Source organism: Monodelphis domestica, chromosome 3, assembly GCF_027887165.1.
Source record: "Monodelphis domestica isolate mMonDom1 chromosome 3, mMonDom1.pri, whole genome shotgun sequence".
In the NCBI taxonomy this organism is placed as follows: Eukaryota; Metazoa; Chordata; class Mammalia; order Didelphimorphia; family Didelphidae; genus Monodelphis; species Monodelphis domestica.
This window is the reverse complement of record NC_077229.1, coordinates 68,431,561-68,452,003: the sequence shown is the minus strand read 5'-3', so window position 1 is coordinate 68,452,003 and position 20,443 is coordinate 68,431,561. Positions and strand designations below refer to the sequence as shown.

The 20,443-nt window shown below is 42.0% G+C and overlaps 1 protein-coding gene across 2 annotated transcripts; it reads left to right on the top strand.

The window, feature by feature from the left end:
• Window positions 1–1,031: 1,031 nt before the first annotated feature.
• LOC103104340 (mucin-16-like) lies at window positions 1,032–11,645 on the top strand. 2 transcript variants are annotated; one of them, XM_056820630.1, is made up of 10 exons: window positions 1,032–1,117; window positions 2,803–2,969; window positions 3,886–3,924; window positions 5,193–5,317; window positions 5,417–5,484; window positions 5,837–6,009; window positions 6,971–7,006; window positions 9,297–9,359; window positions 10,870–10,981; window positions 11,311–11,645. In XM_056820630.1, exons 1-10 carry the CDS (start codon window positions 1,110–1,112, stop codon window positions 11,429–11,431), a joined length of 912 nt encoding a protein of 303 aa, XP_056676608.1. In that variant the 5' UTR covers window positions 1,032–1,109; the 3' UTR covers window positions 11,432–11,645. The 2 variants fall into 2 exon arrangements, with proteins under 2 accessions (XP_056676608.1, XP_056676607.1); XM_056820629.1 differs by lacking the exon at window positions 1,032–1,117 and having other exon boundaries at window positions 1,190–2,969.
• The last annotated feature ends 8,798 nt before the right edge of the window (window positions 11,646–20,443 follow it).

Genomic DNA, 20,443 nt, shown 5'->3' with positions numbered 1-20,443 from the left:
TATCTATCTTCCTGTGACCTGGAAGAAGAAACAATTGATACTCCTACCAATCCTATTTACTCTGTTTTTTTTTTTTGAAAGGGAAGGGATAGAAGGACCCAAGGGATGGCCTGTGGTCCCTCAGAATTTTAATCCTCACATTCCATGGACTACTTATTTACCAAGCCCAGCAAGAATCCTTTCCCCCATATTCCATATTCAAACATAATTTTTCTGTGACATTCAAATAGCTTTTCCAAGGTTTTCATTCTTGATTCTCTACCCTTCAGCTCCTATCCAGACCACAATCCCTTCAAGAATTTCCTCAGCTCCTTCACTACTGACCAATTCCTCAGGTACCATCACATATTTCTGACCTGTTTCTTGGGTAGTCTTAATTGAATTGGTCCCTTGGGAAGCTGACTTTAAGATGAGGAGGTGGGAGTTGTAGAGCAAAATTGTGGTGGAGGTGGGAGTGGGGAAGTGAAAGAGCTCTTCTTATAGATGCATCATTGGGAGTCAGTTTGGTGTTTTCCTTCCAGTAAAGAATAAGCCAACCTTCATTGGGTGTCCCTGGGTAAGCTGATGGATGTCAGAATGTTTCAGTGAATAGGGCATCCATCTAAAAGTCTAAAAGAAAAAATAACCATCTGTAAGATCTAGTTTGAAATTTCTCCTTTGACACTAGCTATGGGACCTTGGGCACATCCCTGAATCCTCCCTGGACTTCAGTTTCCTCACCTGTAAGATCAAGGGGTTAGATGTGCCATTCCAGATCTAAACTGACAATCCCATGATCCTCTATACCCAACTCTCAACCATGAAGGTTTCTCTCCTTCCCATACAGCATCTGGCAGGTTTAGCCTGGAGTCTTTTACCCTGAACTTCATAATCACCAACTTGCTCTGCACAGCAGACATGGGACGGCCAGGTTCCCAAAAGTTCAACGCCACTGAAAGAGTCCTACAGCGCCTGGTGAGATTTCCCATTCTCTATCCTACCTTGCTCCTCCCTGGGACTGAAACCCCTGTCTGTCTAGGTGCTCACTCATTCTCTCTTTTCCTTTATAGCTCAGCCCCTTGCTTGAAAACAGTAGCCTTGGCTCTGACTATTCTGGATGCAGGCTGACCATGCTGAGGTGAGATGGGGCCAGGTGGTCAGGGACTCAGAAGATGTGTGGAGCAGTCCTTTCCCATGCACTGGCCCCATGGCCACTTCTTCCCCACAAAGCCAAGAAGGCTACAGAGGCGATCTGACCTCTCTTTAGTTCAAGAAGCATTTAGCAGCTACACATCAGGTGCTAAGTAGACTGCTAGCTACTGGAAATAGAAAAACAAAACACTCTCTGACATCGAGGAGTTTATGTTCTGTTGGGATAAAGGAGGTACAATGTGTACACATGGGAGTCTGAGGAGGGAGAGAACACTGATGACTGGGAGATCTGGCAAAGGTTTTCCCTTGGTGGCATTTGAACTCACTTACTTGAAGGAAACAAAGTATTTCAAGAGGCAGCTAGTTGGTACAGTGGTGGATGGAATGCCAGACCAGGCTTCAGGTAGATGACAAGTTCAAATCTGTCCTCAGACCTTTCAAGGTATGTGACCTTGGACAAGTCACTTAACTCCTGTGTCTCAATCTCCCCATATATAAATATATAAAATGAGCTGGAAAAGGAAATGGCAAACCATTCCAGCATCTTTTACAAGAAGGCCTCAGATGGCATCATGAAGAGTCAGACATGACTGAAACAACTGACCAACAACAGCAAAAATATCCCATGAGGAATGGTCATTGTAAGCAAAATCCTGAAGAAAGGGGAATGAATTCTGAGATGCAAGAACATTTAATTGCCTAATTTGATTAGAATGTCAAGTGTATAATATGAACACCAGTTTGGCAAGGGAAGCCAGCTCGTCATGGATTTTAAAGGTCAGGCTAAGGAATTTTCATTTATTACCAGAGAGGAGAGAAAGCTACTAACAACCAAAAATCCCCTTTCCTTTCTGTCTTGGAATGACTACTAAATATTGGTTGCAAATCAGAAGATTTTGGTAAGGACTCTGCAACTGGAGTTAAGTGACTTGCCCAGGGTCACATAGCTGACACAGAATCCTGGTGTAGGACTCTTTAGAAGAAGTGATTGAAAAGTTGTATTATGTGTTGAAAAGATAATTTAAAGGTAAATAGTTGCAGTGTAGATCTCATTCACTGTTAAGCTTTCAGAGGCAGCATGGTATAGTGGGTTAGAGAACAGGACTCAAGGGTCAAGAGACCATGGGTAGCTTTGGAAAGCCAGGTCCAGAGATGGGAGGTTCAAATCTGGCCCTCAACTTCCCAGCTGTATGACCCTGGGCAAGTCACTTCACCCCAGTTTCTTAGCCCTTGTCTCTATTCTGCCTTGGAAGTGGCACTTTATTTAAGTACCACTTCTAATTCTAAGTAGCAATTCTAAGAGAGAAGAAAAGGGCTTTTGAAAAAAGAGACATGAAGAGCAGGGTTTGATTCCCACCTGGGTGACCTACTGGTTATATGATCCTGGGCAAATCATTTCATAGTCCCCAGTAATGGTAGTGTGAGGCTATACGTTTCAGAGAAGATGCTGCTCTGTATTAGTCAAGACAAATCTGCCCCCTCCTCTGCTCCAGCTCCTGAGATCAATAAAATGGCAGGTCTGGCCTCCCACTTTTTTGACAATAAGTTAGAACTCTACAAAGAAATGGATGACTTTGCAGAGCATTCATGGTGCCTTCTCACTGAAGCTGTCTTTGGCATGCCTACGTTTGCTAGATCCTTCACAGTTACCTCCAATGTGTCCTTTCCCAGGCCCATACAGAATGGGACAGCAACCGAATTCCTGTGTGGCCACTGGAAAACTCCCACCACCCCTAGCCTGGACAGGATGAAGATTTACTGGGAGCTGAGCAATCAGACCCAAGGTATCACCAGGCTGGGTGCCTATACCCTGGACAATAAGAGCCTCTATCTCGATGGTGAGTAGCCAGCTCTGACCAGGACATAGGCAGCTCCTTGACCTCTCTTGCTTGCTTCCTTCCATTCCTGTTAAGCCCTCACCTATTGAAAAAACTTTCTATGCCTCTGAGGGTGCAGCTTTGCCTCTATGGTTTTACCTGGTCTGATAGAAAGTGTTTTCCTATTAGGTGTTTAGAGTGTGAGGGGGAGCCGGTATCAGACCCCAGAAATAGGACCCTCGGTGGGTGGATAGCCTCCTGACCTAGAAACTCCAGGAATCCCTTTCACATTGCAGTGGTTAGAGGCACAACACGCTGTGATCTGAAAAATCTGTGCAAAATTTTTGGTCCTCTGTTTGTACCAGAGAAGATGTCCAATTTCCCCTTTTTCTTTTATATGGTGTTTACGTGGCCTTATCTGTATTCATGGAAAATTAATTAATGAAAATGAAAAGTAGTGAAAATATATCCCTACATTTTCAGCCTTTGTGTTTCATCTACTGCCTTCCTCATACTTTTCACAAATTTTAACTTTTGATGTATTTTAACATTAAAATATAAATTGTGTATATTGAAACATTAAAAGATAAAATATTGATATTATACCATATATAATATATTTTATGTGTTTATGAGTTTCTTGACTTTTTCTGTGTCATCTGCTTACCTTCTTGTGCTATCTGCAGCTTCCACAATACTCCCCCAAATCCCCTCTTAATTTCTTATGCCAATCCTATAATATATTGGAACCACAATTGGAAAAATAAGGAATATCGGTACTTTGTGAATCATCTCTCTTAGCCAGTGACCCATATTTTTCCAAATTATTGGGCTTCAGATGCTCTCTCTTTTTCTCTTTAATCCTTTCTTGAAATCTCAGTTCCTTGCATTCAAGGCTGTTCTCTCCCTCCCTCCCTCTCTCTCTCTCTCTCTGCAGGATACAGCTATCAGATGAATCTTTCCTCCTCCACAAGTGGTGAGTATTTTCATTCTGGGAACAAACAAAGAACACCACTTGTCTGTCCTGACCCTGTTCTGATAGCATTCTAGGAAGAAGAGGATGAACCAGCAGTGTAAAAGAGAGAGGAAGACATCATGTCTTCTGACTCCTACACTTCAGTCTTTCCCAGTTGACTCAGTGGCCAAGCCCCAATGGAGTCAGTTTTACCTGTGTCTTATACACTCAAACCTTCCATGTCATATGGGTATTTGGTCCACAATTGTTAAATATCCGATTTCTCTTGAGCTGTGGCACTAACAACTCTGACTCCAACTCCACTGTCAATTTCTTTTTCCTTTTTTTTTTTTAACTTTTAGCTTCTGTCTTAGAACCAATACTATGTATTATCACTAAGTAGTAAAGGCTAGGCAATGGAGGTTAAGTGATTAGCCCAAGGTCACAATGCTAGGAAGTGTCCAAGACCAGATTTGAACCTAGGACCTCTTGTCTTTAGACGGGGCTCTCAATTTACTGAGCCACCCAGCTGGCCCCCACCACTGCCAATTTCCACAGGTATGGTCTGCCTCTGTTTTCATTCATTCTTTGGAAACTCTTGCTGCCCTTAACTGTGAGACAGAGATAAGAGATGTTCAGATCACAGATTTAGAGCTGGTAGGAGACTTTCAGATCATCTAGTCCAATTCCTGGTCTCATTTGACAGTTGAGGACACTAATGTCCAGAAAGGAACAGAGGCTCAAGGTCATATAGGTAGGAAGCAGGACGGCTGGGTTTGGAACCCAGATCTCCTTTCTCCAAATCCAATAGTCTTTCTTCTGCATTGCATTGCAAGAGATATTCCTCTGATTTATGGCTAGAGATTTCATGAAGGATTCATTAGTGAACAGATTCTGCTCAGTTTTCCTTTGAAGAAGAAATTGGAGTTTCAGCTAGGTGTCCTTAATGATGGTGATGATGATGATGATGATCATCATTGTCTATCTTTTATCTAGGATTTTAAGGTTCTCAAAGTACTTTACAGATATTATCCTTTTGGATTACACATCTGAAGCTCAGGCATGGGAGATATCTGTCCTTCCTATACAGTAGTCTGTGTTTGGTCATGATGCTGGGAGACTAGAAAGGGTGTGCAAAGTCTTGGAGATTTGTGGTTCCCTCATGGATGTGTTAAGAGGGCCAGAAAACTTCATTTTCTCCCGAAGGACAACACCTAATGGTGGTTGCTGAATGTGTTGAATGATGCACAGGCAACATCTCAGACAGAGCTCTCTCCTCTTTTTTGCAGCTGGAGGTCCCAACTTTGAGCCTTTCACACTGAAGTTCACCATCACCAACATGAGGTACACAGCAGACATGGGGGAAAGGGGCTCCAGCATATTCATCTCCACTGAGAGAGTGCTGCAGCGCCTGGTAAGACATGATCCTCTCCCATCCTTTTACTCAGCTGCCTTCTTTAGCCTGGGTATTGGGAGTTGATCTACAAGTCCCATTTCCTTCTCTCCTTTCTAGCTCAGTTCCTTGTTTGAAAAGAGCAGCCTTGGCTCTCAGGATTTTGCAAGCAAATTGACCTTACTGAGGTGAGAGCTCTGGGAGTCACTGGCCTTGCCCTCAAGCATGTATACATTGGTGGCCTCTAGAAAGATGACCTCAGCCTTTAGTGGACAGGCAGACTTTCCAGGCCTTAAATGAATTTATCCACATCCCCTTATCGATATAGTGAATTCAGACTTGAAATTTTGGCAGTTCCCCCCAAATTTTCTAAAGTAGATCCAGTGTGACCTATGGCTGTTGCCCCATTTCACCATCATCACCATTTCAGTGTTTGCTTCAGACTTCATGGGGGTGGCTGTCCATATTTCAGAAGTTGTTACCAAGCTTCTCAGACCCTCTTTCAAAAGGCTTCCAGTGACCCTTTTTCTCCTTTCCCAGGCCTATGAAGGAGGGAAGAGCAACCCTAGTTCATTTCACTTGCATCCATCGGAGAGATCCTGCCAGCCCTGTCCTAGATAGAGAAAAAATTTACTGCGAGTTGAGCTATCTGACCTGGAGCATCACCAGGCTGGGCCCCTACACATTAGAGAAGGATAGCCTCTACCTCAATGGTAAGTATCCCCATTCAGGATATGCTCCTTGAGATATCTCCTTCATTTTCAGGAAATAGCCATCCTGCCCAAAATTTTCTCTGTCTCTTCCTCTCCCCACTATAATATAAACCCACTACAGAAGCAGGGTACCTAATGAAATAAGACGAACAACCCTGACTCAGCAAGTGTATTCTCTCCCTCCCTCTTCCTCCCTCCCTCTCTCCCTCCTTCTCTCTCTCTCTCTCTCTCTCTCTCTCTCTCTCTCTCTCTCTCTCTCTCTCTCTCTCTCTCTCTCTCTCTCTCTCTCTGTCTCTCTCTCTCGGCAACTTGACTTCTCTATCTTCCCCTGCCCTGGCAGAGGAAATAGTTTATCTTTCTCCCAATATGATTCATATCATTCTCTGAAAAAGGGAAGGGACAGACTGACCTAAGGGATGGCCTGTTGTCCACCCCGTAGTTCAGTATTTTAAGCATCAATTTCCATTGGAGTATTTAGTGACCTAGCCCAACACCTTTGCATATAGTAATAGTTCCATAAATGTTCCTTCACTGGTAAGTAGACCATGCCTACAAATTAACTTCTTTGTATTATTTCCTAATTTCATTTGGCTCGGCCATCTTTCCCCTATCCCCTCTCTATTCTTAGACCCATATTTCTTTGTTTTTGCTTACCTAATTTTCTATGATGTTATGACCCAGACTTTTCCATGCTTCTTCCTGGGAAGAAGTTATCTTTTCCCTGAGATATAATGAGCCATCCCATATCTGGAAATGAAGCAATCAAGGAGACCTTTGTTGGAGTAGAAATTTATGTTCTGCTTGAAGTGCAACAGACTCCTGATCTGGACCCTTTCTTCTTCCTTCTAGCACCAGCCCTGATAGTTTTACTACCTGATTGCCTAATCCTAATGGCCCCAGATTTCTCTCCTCAGATTTTTGTCTTTCCTCACATGGTGCATCTCTTTCTCTTTCTCTGTAGGTTACAATCATTTGGCCGTGGCCCCCACCAAAATGCGTGAGTGTCTCTATTGGAAAGGGAATAGTTACTTCATTTTACCCTTCATCTTCAAGACTGATTGGATTTCCTGGTGATAATGACAATAATACCATTCATATATTATTTAATATGTTATTTCATTTGATCCTCAATAAAACCCTGGGAGGTGGGTGTTATTGATTTCTGAATTTTCCATATGAGGAAACTGAGACCGAGAGACATTAATTTCAGCTAGCAAGTACAGGAGGCAAAGTTCAAACTCAGGTCTTCCAAACTCCCAAATCCAGCACCCAATTTACTCTGCTGTCCTTAATTTCAAGCCTCTCATTCTCTTTGAGCCCCAGTTTTCCTCATCTGGAGAAGGAAGGAATTGTATTAAACAGCCACTGAGGTCTATTTCAGCTCTATATTTATGACCCTAACCTTCCTATTAAGCCAGGAGAATAAGGAGAGCATGTAGTTTCCTAAAGATCGGAGCAGAAAAAGAGTGGATTGTTTCATACACTTAGTGTCTCTTTGTCTCATTCTCTTTTTCCCATGCTGAAAGCTTCCTATTCTCTCATAGGATTTCAGAGATGTCTCTCCTCCATGGAACAGATCTGTCTCCCAAGTGACCAGGTCCAACAAATGGGATTCTGTTTCATTGGGTCATTCACCCCGAACTTTACTTTTCTCTTTTGCCACGTTGGGCTCACTCTCCCATGTTGTCCACTTTTTGGATTCCGGGTTATAATGAATGAAGTCCAGTCCTACGCAGTGTTAATAAGTATGTTCATACTCATTTGAATCCTGGGTTCATTCCCCTATTTGACAAGTGGAGTTAGGCCCCAATGTGACTGTGTGAGCTAGTCAAAGACCTTATTATCCAAGCCCCTGATCCTGAATGACATCCTGCAGAAGTGATGAGGAAGGAATCCAAGAAGTGGCCTTCGCAGCTTTGGGGAAGTAGTGAGAAAGACTTCGGACACAGCAGGAAGCCTTTTAATGGATGTTAAATGACCACTTTTCTAGGATGTTCTTCAGCCACATGTGTTTTGAGCAGCCTTACAGCTTTGAAATTATACAATTTGGTGATTCTGTGAAGAAAAGACTCTAGTTAAGGAAAGGGGACTCCAGATCTTTCTAGACCCTCTTGCCTCAGAGCCATGGCCTTTTGCTCTAATATTTCCTCTTCTTTTACTATAAATTGGATGGAGATGACAAGATAAACTATCTTCAAAGTCAGTAAATTACTCAACAAACATGTGTTAAGCTCCAACTATGTATCAGCTACTCTGTCAGGTGATGGGGGTGTAGAGTCAAAATGAAAGGAAGCAATCCTTTCTCTAAAAGCATTCACATTTTATTGTGAGGGATGACATCTATATGAGCATTGATGGGTGTGTATGATACACACACTTATGTAGCCCAAATTCAAAAGTCAATTCAAGGTTGATGGAAGAGTGTTAGCAGTTGGTAATAATCAGAAAGGAATCCCTTGCAAGGTGGTCTTGAAGGAAGAAAGAGAGATTCTATTGAAGAGGTGAGGAGCAGTGCATTCTAGGCATGAGTTGGGGTCAATGAAAAACAATGGAGATGAGAAATATAGTACCCTATGTGAGGAACAGAGAGAGTCTTGTTTGGCTAGACCATAGGGTGTGGGAAGGAGAATAGGGCATCACAAGGCAAAAGGTGGTCGTTTAGGGCCAAGTTGCTAAGGGTGCAAAAATGATTCTGGAGTCAGCCAATCTGGGATCAAATCCTGCCTCTGACATTTATGACCACTGTGGCCTTAGGCAAGTCATGAGAACTCTCTAGGTCTCCATTTCCTCTTCTATAACATGAGGATGTTGGACTTGATAGACTGAGAGCCCATCTTGCTCCAGAATGTCTTCTATTTGATTCTAGAGGTGATAGAGAACCACTGGAGCTAACTGAATAAGTACATGACATGGCTAGATCTTTACTTAAGGGGGCATGATAGAGAGCAAGGATACTGGCAAGTCACAAGCTCACCTCAGCACTATGGAACAGAGGAGGAGGAGGAGGATAAGGATGAGGATTCACAGGTTGGAAGTATTTCTGTCAGTCATAGACCAGGCACCTCAGCTCCTTTTCTTATGCCAACCTTCCTCACAGGAGCTTGGGCATCCAGCAAAGGCACTGGATCCCATGGATTAAATCATTTGGTGAACTAGTGCATATTGAATTCCTCTCCTATAGGGCCCTGAGTTTGTACAGAGCATCCACAACTGCTCTGAGTTCTCTGCTTTTAGGTACAAGAAATTTCTGCCCATCTTGAAACATTTTCCTTTTTTTCCGGTTTTAGCACCAGACCCAGCAGTAGCACCTGGTTGTCCCCTGTGGGCCACAGAGCCTGGAGGCTCCCAAGGTAAGGAAGAGAGGTTGATTCTGTGTTCTGGCAGTGGGGTCAAACTAGATACAGATTCCTGTGCATTTCATATTGGCTAAAAAACTACAGATTAGCATTACCTATGTTAGCTACTGTAATCCCTTTATCTTGTTAAATATTTCCCAATTGTATTTTATTCTTATTCTGCCACACAGAGGACTTTGTGGGCCTCAATGTGGGCTATGAATGTGGCACCTCTGGGGGCCTAGTCCCAAATGGAAAGTGGGCAAAATATATGCTGTTTAAAAGAAGAATGGGCCCCAGGCCTTTCAGAGGTGATGTCTTTCTAAGAAATAGGCACTTTCCAAACAAGGAAAGGGCAGAGCTGAGGTTGCATATCATCTAGAAGCCCTAAGTCATAAAGACCAGAGATTTAAGTTTTGAAAATTTAGTTTCTACCATTGAAGGATGTTCTCTGTGGGAATTTGGAATAAATCCCTCTGTTCCTATTTGAACAATAAGGAAACTATAGCTGATTTAGGTAGGAATTCCCTGCCCTGATGGGTTTTTGCCACAAGGATCCTTCACCCCCAGGTCCCTGTAGTGTCAGGGGCGGGGGAGCACAGGACTGATCCTGCCCCCTTTGACTTAGGATTTCCAAATCATGTTCACCACCAAGGCAAAGGAGTCTGGTGAGGAACCTCATAATCATATGATGTGAAGGAGCTAGTGTTGTCTAACTTATAGAAAAGACGAAAGGAAGATATGATAACTGCTTCCAAGCTTTTGTAGGAGTGTCACATGGAACAGAGATTAGGCTTCTCATTATGTCCCAGAACAAGAAATCTAAATTGTAAATATGTAAATTATGGCTTGAGATTAGGAAAAACATCCTAACAGTAAGTGCTGTCCCAAAGTGGAATAGGCTGCCTCGAGGAGTAGTGGCTGCTCCTTCACTGAGGACCATAAAGCATTGGTGAATGTTCATTTGTTGAGATCATTGTGGAGGGGTTTGTTCCTCAGATAGAGAACAGACAAGATGGCCTCTGACATTCCTTACAATTTTAATACCGTCCAAGCCAAGAGATATCTTGTCTCCCTGTCTCATAGCTAGTTTCCCATCTTATAACATTCAGAGCTGATGCTATTAACTATCTTTCATTACAACTGTTTTTCCAATAGCTTCTGTGCTAACCACGTCCCCTTTAGTCACATCCCCTCCAGCTCCATCCCCAGCACCAACAGCTTTCTCAAGCACAACAGGTTCAAAGACACTGGATCTCTGGGTTATATCCTGGAAATTGTGCCATGCTTTACTCTGGGATTAGAGCTCAAGAGACATAGAGCAAGGGGGAAATTGGAAGACTGGGCAAGGCTGCTTTATGGGATGCATCAGCAGGTCTAGGATGTGAGGTTTTCATTCTAGGGCTGGGGTAGGTGGAGAGGGAATGGAATGCTGAAAGAACAATCAAACACAGGGTGTTAGTGGGTGTGCTGACTGGATATCCAGGATTGAAGTATTGGTATTCCTCTCCCTTTTTGGCCACAGCTGCTAGTTTAAGCTTCCAGGCTTTCACCACCATTCCCGAGGTGCTGTACACAGAAGATATACATCTTTCTGGATCTGACAAGTTCAACTTCACCAAAAGAACCCTGCAGCAGTGAGTCTGCCCAATCCCTTCCTCATACCCCAAAAAGTCTGCTTTGTTGTGAATCTCCCCTTACCCTTGTATTCTCAGGAAATTCATTCCTGTTTTGGGGGTATGGTTTAGAACAAATTTTCTAAGATAAATATTCAATCCAGTGGGGATCTTGGTTTAAACTAAGCTCTCATTTATAGACATAATGGAAGCAATTCAGCCATACTTCAGGCAAACCAAAGGCCTTTCCCACAGCCTGAAGGCTATTCAGTTTCTATGTCTCTGTATCTGGGGTTCCTGTCATTATTCTTGCTATGTTTCTGTGTCACCATCAACATTTTTTTTCCCAGACCTTTGAAGAATGGCTCAGAAACTGGAGTGAGTTGCCTGTACACACACAAGAGAAACCAAAGAAGCTCATTCAGAGACCAAGAGAAGGTTTATTGGGATGCAAAAAGAGCATTTCACTAAGCTGGGCTTTTCCTCCTCCCTTGAAAGAGACAGTCTACTCAATGATGAGGAGCACAACAGAATCCCCAGCCTTTTCCTCTATCCTCATGCTACTTTCCCCTCCTCCTGCTAAATTTCCATTCTGATTCTGACCTTAATATTCTCTCAAAGAATCATTACTTCTCAATACCCTTTTATTACACCAAACACAGAAAATAAACCCTACCCCTATCTACTTTCCTGTATTTTCTTTCATTTGGGATTTTCTGGGTTATTGTATTTTAGGTGCAAAAACAGAGACATCTCAGTTTCCTATTCTTTTTTTTAAATATTTTATTTGATCATTTCCAAGCATTATTGATTAAAGACATAGATCATTTTCTTTTCCTCCCCCTCCCCCACCCCCCATAGCCGACGCGTAAATCCACTGGGCATTACATGTTTTCTTGGTTTGAACCCATTGCTATGTTGATAATATTTGCATTAGAGTTTTCATTTAGAGTCTCTCCTCTGTCATGTCCCCTCAACCGCTGTATTCAGGCAGTTGCTTTTCCTCGGTGTTTCTACTCCCACAATTTATCCTCTGCTTATGGTGTTTTTTTTTTCTCCTAGATCCATGCAAATTGTTCAGGGACATTACACCACCACTAATGGAGAAGTCCATTACGTTCGATTATACCACAGTGTATTAGTCTCTGTGTACAATGTTCTCCTGGTTCTGCTCCTCTTGCTCTGCATCACTTCCTGGAGGTTGTTCCAGTCTCCATGGAACTCCTCCACTTTATTATTCCTTTAAGCACAATAGTATTTCATCACCAACATATACCACAATTTGCTCAGCCATTCCCCAATTGATGGGCATCTCCTCGTTTTCCCGTTTTTGGCCACCACAAAGAGTGCAGCTATGAATATTTTTGTACAAGTGTTTTTGTCCATTATCTCTTTGGGGTACAGACCCAGCAGTGCTATGGCTGGATGAAAGGGTAGATATTCTTTTGTCGCCCTTTGGGCATAGTTCCAAATTGCCCTCCAGAATGATTGGATCTGTTCACAACTCCACCAGCAATGGATTAATGTCCCTACTTTGTCACATCCCCTCTAGCATTCATTACTTTCCTTTGCTGTTATGTTAGCCAATCTGCTAGGTGTGAGGTGATACCTCAGAGTTGTTTTGATTTGCATCTCTCTGATTATAAGAGATTTAGAACACTTCTTCATGTGCTTATTAATAGTTTTGATTTCTTTATCTGAGAACTGCCTATCCATGTCCCTTGTCCATTTATCAATTGGAGAATGGCTTGATTTTTTGTACATCAGTTTCCTATTCTATTCAATGCTTTTGCTTTTATTTTTTAAAGTCCCTTATCTTTTGTCTTAAACTTGAAACTAAGTATCACCTCCAAGGAAAAAGAGCTGTAAGGTGGGGGGAGGAAGAGGCTAATCATTTGGGATTATATGATTAATGGGGAGACACAGCAAGGATGTGTCTGAAGCCAGACCTGAGCCCAAGACTTTTAAATCTCAAGACCTGGCTCTCTATCCACTGATTCATTTAGCTGCCTCTATTCAATGTTGTTAAATATAATTTGCAATTTCCGGGTCCAGAGCCAAGATGGCAGAGTAGAAGCAGGAAAGCTCAAAGCTACCATGAGAATCCTCTCCAACCAATGTACATTAGAAGGGAGGATAAGGGTGATGATTTGCAATGCTTAAACTTTCCTCTCATCATAACTGACTCAGAGAGGGAATAATTACCATAATCATCAGGGTACAGAATCATATGTTATTGTATAGAAAAGTAGGAGGGGGGGACTCTGATTAGGAAAGAGGGATGGTAGTAGGAGAGAGGGGAAAGTAAGGGGGAGATAAAAAGCAAGACTCTGGTGAAGTGAGAGGGAAAGGAAAAAGAACAGAAAGGGGTATTATAATATTAAATAGGTGGTCACCAGGGATTTAATTCCAAAATCTCAAAATGAATTAGTAAAGTGTAATTTATGATAGTTTATTTTTACAATAGAGGGAAGATATTGAAGAAGAGAGAAAAGGGGAGAGACAAAGAAAGAGAGTGAGAGAGATAGAGAGAGTGATAGACAGAGACAGAGACAGAGGGAGAGAGAGAGAGCTAGAGCTCCAGTTTCCTCTGAACCACTTAGAAATTCTAAGGCACCAGTCAGGGGAAAGGTGTCTCAAGACAATAGGCCTTTCATGGAGGTTCATACCTCCAGGAAGGACAAGGAAGATGTCAGCCTAGACACTCACCACTGTGACTGTCTAAAAGGAAAGTAGTCTGAAGCCTCCTGCACAAGCTCCTCCACGGGTCCAGTTCCACAGCCAAGTGTCTTCACTCCAAGTCTGACTGTTTATCTTCCAGTCTCTCCTGAAGTGTCTGTCTTCCCTCCAGCTCCACGTGACTTTCTTCACTCCAACTTCAAGGGACTGTCTCTGTGTGTCTCTTTTTCCACTATTTTAAAGACATTTTTCTGCTGTGTAGCTTCCCCTAATTTTTATGTCTACCAATCACAGCCAATGCTCCACACCAGAACTGCCCACTCTTTCACATGTGGGTCACAGACCTCCCATTCAATGTATGAAATGGGTGTTCACAACTTTCGTGGTTAATTCACACCTTTTTTGGTTAAAATGAAAAATGGGTAGATCTAATTTAAGAACTTAGTTTACACTTTGGGGATTAAAATCTAAAAATAAACAGGTGATTACAATGTAATCTTCACTATCAAGGAACAGCTAAGTACCTCCATTGTTGCAATTTGGGGAGAGCCAAATCCAATCTTCACAAGGGAAATCAAGATGGAAGGGAATATACAGTTGGTAATCATAACTGTGAATGTGAATTGCCTTGAATTTACCCATAAAACAGAAATGGATTTTAGAGTGGATTAAAAACCAGAATCCTACTATATGTTGTTTACAAGAAATGCATTAGAGACAGGATAACCCATTTAGATTAAAGGAAGGGACTGGAGCAGAATTTATTGTATATCTAAAGTAAAAAAAAAAGTAGCAATCATGGTTTTTTAGACAAAAACTAAAGTAAAATAGATCTTATAAAAAGAGACAAGGAAGGAGATTACATCTTGTTAAAAGGTACTATAAACAATCAAGTAATATCAATACTAAATATATATGTGTATATATATATATACTGATTGGTAAGTTTTGTATGGGCCTTTATGATTGATTTGTGTGTTGGCTTCATGAGAATAAGTTTCTGTGAGTGGGAAAGTTCTTGACTTCGTTTGTAGCTGCAGTTTTGCCTGGAATTATGTACCTAAATAAAAGCTAACCCATGATAGTCTTTTGGCGTTGGATTTGAGGGTCTGATCTTTTGGTGATGTTTTAGAGAATTAAGGTACAGGTGTTTTACTCTTGCATTATTCCTTCTGAGACCAGGGAATTCCATAGGTAAGGGATATTGATGAGAGGTTATGCAAAGAGTGGGCAATCACATCTTGCCAAGGGCTACTCTGAGGCCTCCTTAGCTACCACTCCTGACTCTGTCAAGGGGTCCTAGGGCCTGATGGCTCTCAGCAAGTAGACTTTCATGCCCAGATTGTAAATTCAGCCCCCAGAGCATGAGGTCTTGGTCAGAGCTGGGTGAGGGTCTTTGCATTAGGAATCCATAAAATACTTTTATCTGTACTCATGCAGTGGACATTGCCATTAGGGAGATGTCTCCTTCCTCAATGGGAAAGAATAAAGACTGCAAAATCTACTATGTACTCTTTGACTCCAGATTTGTAATTAAAATTTGTGTGTGGTCATTTTATTTCATCCTACACTCCAGAAAGAGAACAAATTTAAAAGTCCTTATTTAAAGACTAAATTGGAAATTCTAAAAAAAGGAGAAATGAATAAAAGCAAAAGTAAGAGAAATATTGAACCAATAAATAAAAGTAGAAGGTGGTTTTATGAAAAAAAAAACAGTGTTGGTTAATTTGATTTAAAAAAAGGAAAGAAGAATATCAAATAATCAGTATCAAAATTGAAAAGGGTAAAATCATAACCAATGAAGAGGAAATTAAAGCTATCATTAGGAGCTATGGTAGTGTTGGTCTCTCAGTAACCGAGGATGACGATTGTCTTTGTGTGCTTTTATCTATGATAGATGAGTGTGCACAAAGACACTTGTGTGTGAAAAGTCCATGTACAGAGACAGTCCCACTCTCTTGGCATTGGAAGCCTGGGTCTAGTGGCACGAAAAGTTGTTACACCTAGAGACTTCCTCAGCTGCATTGGATGGCCGTTTTGTCTTTTGTGCTCCAACACACCCTAAGCACTCCACAGTGCTTTGCTGTGTCGCCTTCTCAGCCATTGAAACTTCTTATTGGTTTCTTCTGTCTGTTCAGCCGAAGCATTCTTCACATGCTGGGTGAGCAAGGCCCTGGTTCACCAGGGGTCTATGACCCGATGGCTACACCAACAAGGTTTAGCCGGCCTGTCGAAGCCGTTGCCTGGGGTGTGGCCACTGCCGCATGCTAGCAGCTACTGGGAGCCACAAGTGAGAGCTGGGTGTCAGGTGGGGGTCAGAGGCTGGAGAGCTGCCCTAGAAGGGCACAACAAGCCCTCCATACCAGAGATACTACCCCTCTCTGAGCTCCCCATACACCCCATTAGGAGCTATAATGCCCAATTATATGCCAAGAAATCTGACAAAGTGTAATGGATGAATATTTACAAAAAGAGAAATTGCCCAGATTAGCAAAAGAGGAAGTAAAATCCTTAAACAATGATAGGGAATAGGGGAAATGGAGTGTTAATTTGGAAATAACATAGAACTATCAAATAGTCAGAAAAACCAAGTCTTTAATCAGGATAGGGATAAGTCCAGTATTTAATTCTTTATTGGTGCCACAACTTTTACAGGGTATAAACCCTGGAATCTGGGGATGTGGCACCACACTAGATGACCACTCCAAGGAACAAAAGACTTGGGGGAACCCATATGCCATTTGGGGGGAAACCAGGGTCAAGGAAAGGTGATTGACAATACAATAGCTACAAGAAAATGAGACTGTTCAAACTACATGGATAGGATACAATCAAGCCTGGGAAAGGAATCATAGCTAGAGGCTAGGATGTAAGAGAAGGGGGCTGCTTGTGAGGGAGGCCAAAATGACCAACCTTGAAAATACAGGAAGAACTTAACAAGCTGGCTAGCCTTGGAAGTTAGTCAAACCATAAATATGCCAAACCCCAGCTGCAAGGGGTACCAGATAAAGGCCAAGAAGACCCCAAAAACATAAGAACCATAAACATGCCAAACCCCAGCTGCAGTGGGTACCAGATAAAGGCCAAGGAGACCCCAATAACATAAAATTGTCAAAGTTCCAAGGATGGTATGTCGCAGATAAGGTTCTGGAATTGGGGGGGCCATACATGCTGAAAAGTATTTAAAGCCCAGCTTCTCAACTTGTAACTCTGATGGCAGAGGTTCCCACTGGTGTGTACTAGTTCTATAATAAATGGCCTTTTTCCTTGCCTGATTGCATTGTCCGCGGTCTTCCTTGGTGGTGGGTGAAATCCTAGACCTTAACATTTGGGAGCTTGCCCGTACCCCTCCACCTTGGAACCCCCCAGACAGGAGGGCCTAAGGCACTGCCTTGGACCAGATCTTCAGGTGAGCTGAGTGTGTTGTGGCTGTGTGTGCGAATGGTGACCGAATGTGTATGGGAGAGATGAGGACCCCAGATGGGCATAAGGCTTAATGGAACATTCGTCCTTGCGGTTTGTACAAGGGTTCCTATGCCAAGCCCCAGGGCCTGCCTTTTTCTAAGGCAAGAGGCTTAGCCTCGCCACGTTGGTCCAACCCTCTCACCTGTTTCTGAGTGTGGACTCCCGATTTCTGCAGTTCTGTTTCTTTCTCGAGAAAGCCAGTCAGAAAATGGAGAAAGCATCTCTGTTCAGGGAATACGGTCCTGGGCACGTCCCTAAATCGGAACTTTCAGGGTGTTTGAGGCCCCCGAGTATGGAGTTCAAATCTCCATCTGGCTGTCAGGGCCCTGAGCATGAGATTTCACATCTCTGTCAGGTACCCTGGCACTTTTCGGAATTCCAGTTCCCCCAGAACAGAGTTCAAGTTTCTGTCTAGTTTGGGAAAGGGGTTGTTGTTGAGGCACCTTTTTGGGAAGATATTGCCCCTAAGAGAGACTGGGGGACGCCCCATGATCTCTAGGTGATTTTTAGACACACTGAGGTTTTTTTGCCATGTGGAGGAGTCGGGTGGCCAGCCGCTTGCTGCCGGACCCTGACAGGTAACCGGAGACAGTTGGAGACAGCCGAAGGGACCTGGCCACTGATGAGTAATTGCTGGTATCAGGTTTCTTCTTTACTGGGGCTGGCCTGACAGGCAGAGGAAGGAAGCCAAAGGCAGTTGCTGGTGTCAGGTTTTTTCCTGATTAAAATCTAGCTGCTTTGGACAGTTGTTAACCCTTTCCTTGCAACTTCTTGGTCTCAACAATAGAAAATCAGCCTGTTTGTCAAACAGCTTGCTTAAGGTTTTACGGTCCTTACAAGTACATGCCAAGAAATTAGATCTTAAGATAAGTTCCTAGGATCGGGGTAGTTTACGTGTCCGTGTCTCTGTTGTTTGTGTTCTGGCTTTTGCTGTTTGTCTCATGTGTCTTTCTGTATTTGGATGCAGATATGTGGATGTATGGGAGAGGGTGTCCTATAGGATTCGTTGAGTCTTTGTTGTGTCTGGATTAATGGGAAAAAAAACAGGGGGGATTTTTGGATGCAGGGTCACAAAGGAGAATAGATTTTGCACCCCTGCTCCCTCTGCCTGCGTTCCAACCAGGCAGGCTATGATGAAGTAACACTGTGCTTGCTCCTACAGCAGGCTTCAGGGTGGGAGAGAGAGTACAATTACCTGTTCAATGATTTTTCCCTCCTTCATCCTTTGGATGGGCCCCCAAAGGAGCGGAAGAGAGAAAATTCTGAACAGAAAAGGGAGATTCTTACTCCACAGTTAGAACTTTTCACTTAAAATTAATTCTCTGGCCTCAGACACTTCCCAGCTGTGTGACCCTGGGCAAGTCACTTGACCCCCATTGCCTAGCCCTTACCACTCTTCTGCCTTGGAGCCAATACACAGTATTGACTCCAAGACGGAAGGTAAGGGTTTAAAAAAAAATAAATAAAAAATTAATTCTCAACATCGGTGGATAGCTAATGATTTTGATATAGTACAAATGTAATGTATTACAACAAAACTCCTGATTAATGTTTTCTTTGTTAAACCTTGCAATGCATAATGATTTCAGTGAATTTGAGAATTGTGTAAATGTAATTGATAGCAAGTCTGATGCAGAGAGGAAAGTTTATTCTGTATGGACAGAAATCGCACTGACTACTTTATAGATGTAAATGTCTTTCAGAAAAACTTATGTTGTTGAAAAGAACTTATTCTAGAATTTGAACTTGGGAATCCTTCAAATCACATTTATTTTAATGTATGTGTTGTCAGAAATAGCAGCAAGAAATTATATTACACACAAGAGTTTTTTTGTTTTTTTAATAGTTAATCTGCATGGGATTAATGAGATAAGTGCTAAAAATTGATATCTTACAAAAGGGGAAATTTTTAAATGATCAATGTCATATGAATTGTTTTTAAACGTGCAAAATGCATAGGAAGGAATTTGTCATCTAGAAATTCATGTATGTATTCAGATGCCAAATGCTGGAAATTAGTAATGCTGAATGAATGCTAAATATGTATGCATTATATTATGAAGAGGATTAAGTTTTCCACCTAAATAGGTTAAGGGTATATGACATACATCCTGTATGCCTTTAACAAGACAAATTCAACCAGCCCTGTAATCGAGAGGGCTTGTCATGAGGATTAAATACAGTCTAGTTCCAGATATATCAGAGAGGTCAGGCTGGAATGCCAGGTAACATGTCACTAACTAGGGAAAGGTGATTAAGTACATGTGAGAGGAAATAACTTCATATCTTATAACCTAACTATATAAGTTAATAATTGGATTTTGGGGTGTCTGGATTCATTTTATGAAGTGCTCCATTTCAATGAGAGTAATGAATAGAGATACTAGTTGATATTATGATACAACAAATTATAAATTGGAATTTAATCAAGTATGTAGCAATATTTTGAGCTAAAAGACAACTAAAATGGAGGATCTAAATGCTTTGTACTTCAGTTTGGTTACACATTGAAAGATAGCTAAAGAACTTAATCAAAGTTATTTGGAAGTTGTGGAGTTCAAACTAAAATTTGCTAAGAATAAATTATTATGAAAGAGGTTTGATAAATTCAAAATTTTAAATTGCAGTAAGCTAGTCACTGGTTAAAGACGGATGGGCCAGGGTTGCTAAGTAATAAAATCTAAGTCAAGGCCAGCAGCCTTGCGATAAAATTGCTCAGAAGCTATTAACCCCTTCCTTGCACCCAGGAAGGAGAAAGAAGTGCTTATAAAATTATGAACTGACATAGGGGCTTCAAAGAGTTAACAACCGCTGTGTGATAGAACTTAAAGATGAGTATATCTTAATTGTAGGAACGGAGGATTTAAGGTGCTCAAGCAAGCAAATATTGCCATCCCTGTCTGACCAAAAAAAGGTTGTTTGCAGCTGTGGAATCTTACTACAAACATTCCAGGTCCAGAATGATAAAATGAGTAGTGTAATATTTAATTGATAAAGTTACCTCATATGAGTTCTGGGATTGTTGGTTGATATTTTAATTACATTTTTGATCTGTATAAGGATATATGTGGCAAACAAGAGCCAACGAATGGGTAGGGTATTAAAAATGGCACATATGTGAAAATGCTTGCTCATAAATTTATGATTGTTATATGTTATATGAAGAATGGCTCAGAAACTGGAGTGAGTTGCCTGTACACACACAGGAGAAACCTCAGAAGCTCATTCAGAGACCAAGAGAAGGGTTACTGGGATGCAAAAAGAGCATTTCACTAAGCTGGGCTTTTCCTCCTCCCTTGAAAGAGCCAGTCTACTCAATGATGAGGAGCACAACAGAAT

What these genes read in the sequence shown, in the direction of transcription:
- LOC103104340 (XM_056820629.1), top strand. Translation starts at nt 2,576, where the DNA reads ATGCTGCTCTGTATTAGTCAAGACAAATCTGCCCCCTCCTCTGCTCCA. An exon ending in CGTGGCCCCCACCAAAATGC is followed by an intron (nt 7,007 to 9,296) that starts GTGAGTGTCTCT and finishes TTCCGGTTTTAG; the next exon opens with CACCAGACCCAGCAGTAGCA. An exon ending in ACCAAAAGAACCCTGCAGCA is followed by an intron (nt 10,982 to 11,310) that starts GTGAGTCTGCCC and finishes TTTTTTTCCCAG; the next exon opens with ACCTTTGAAGAATGGCTCAG.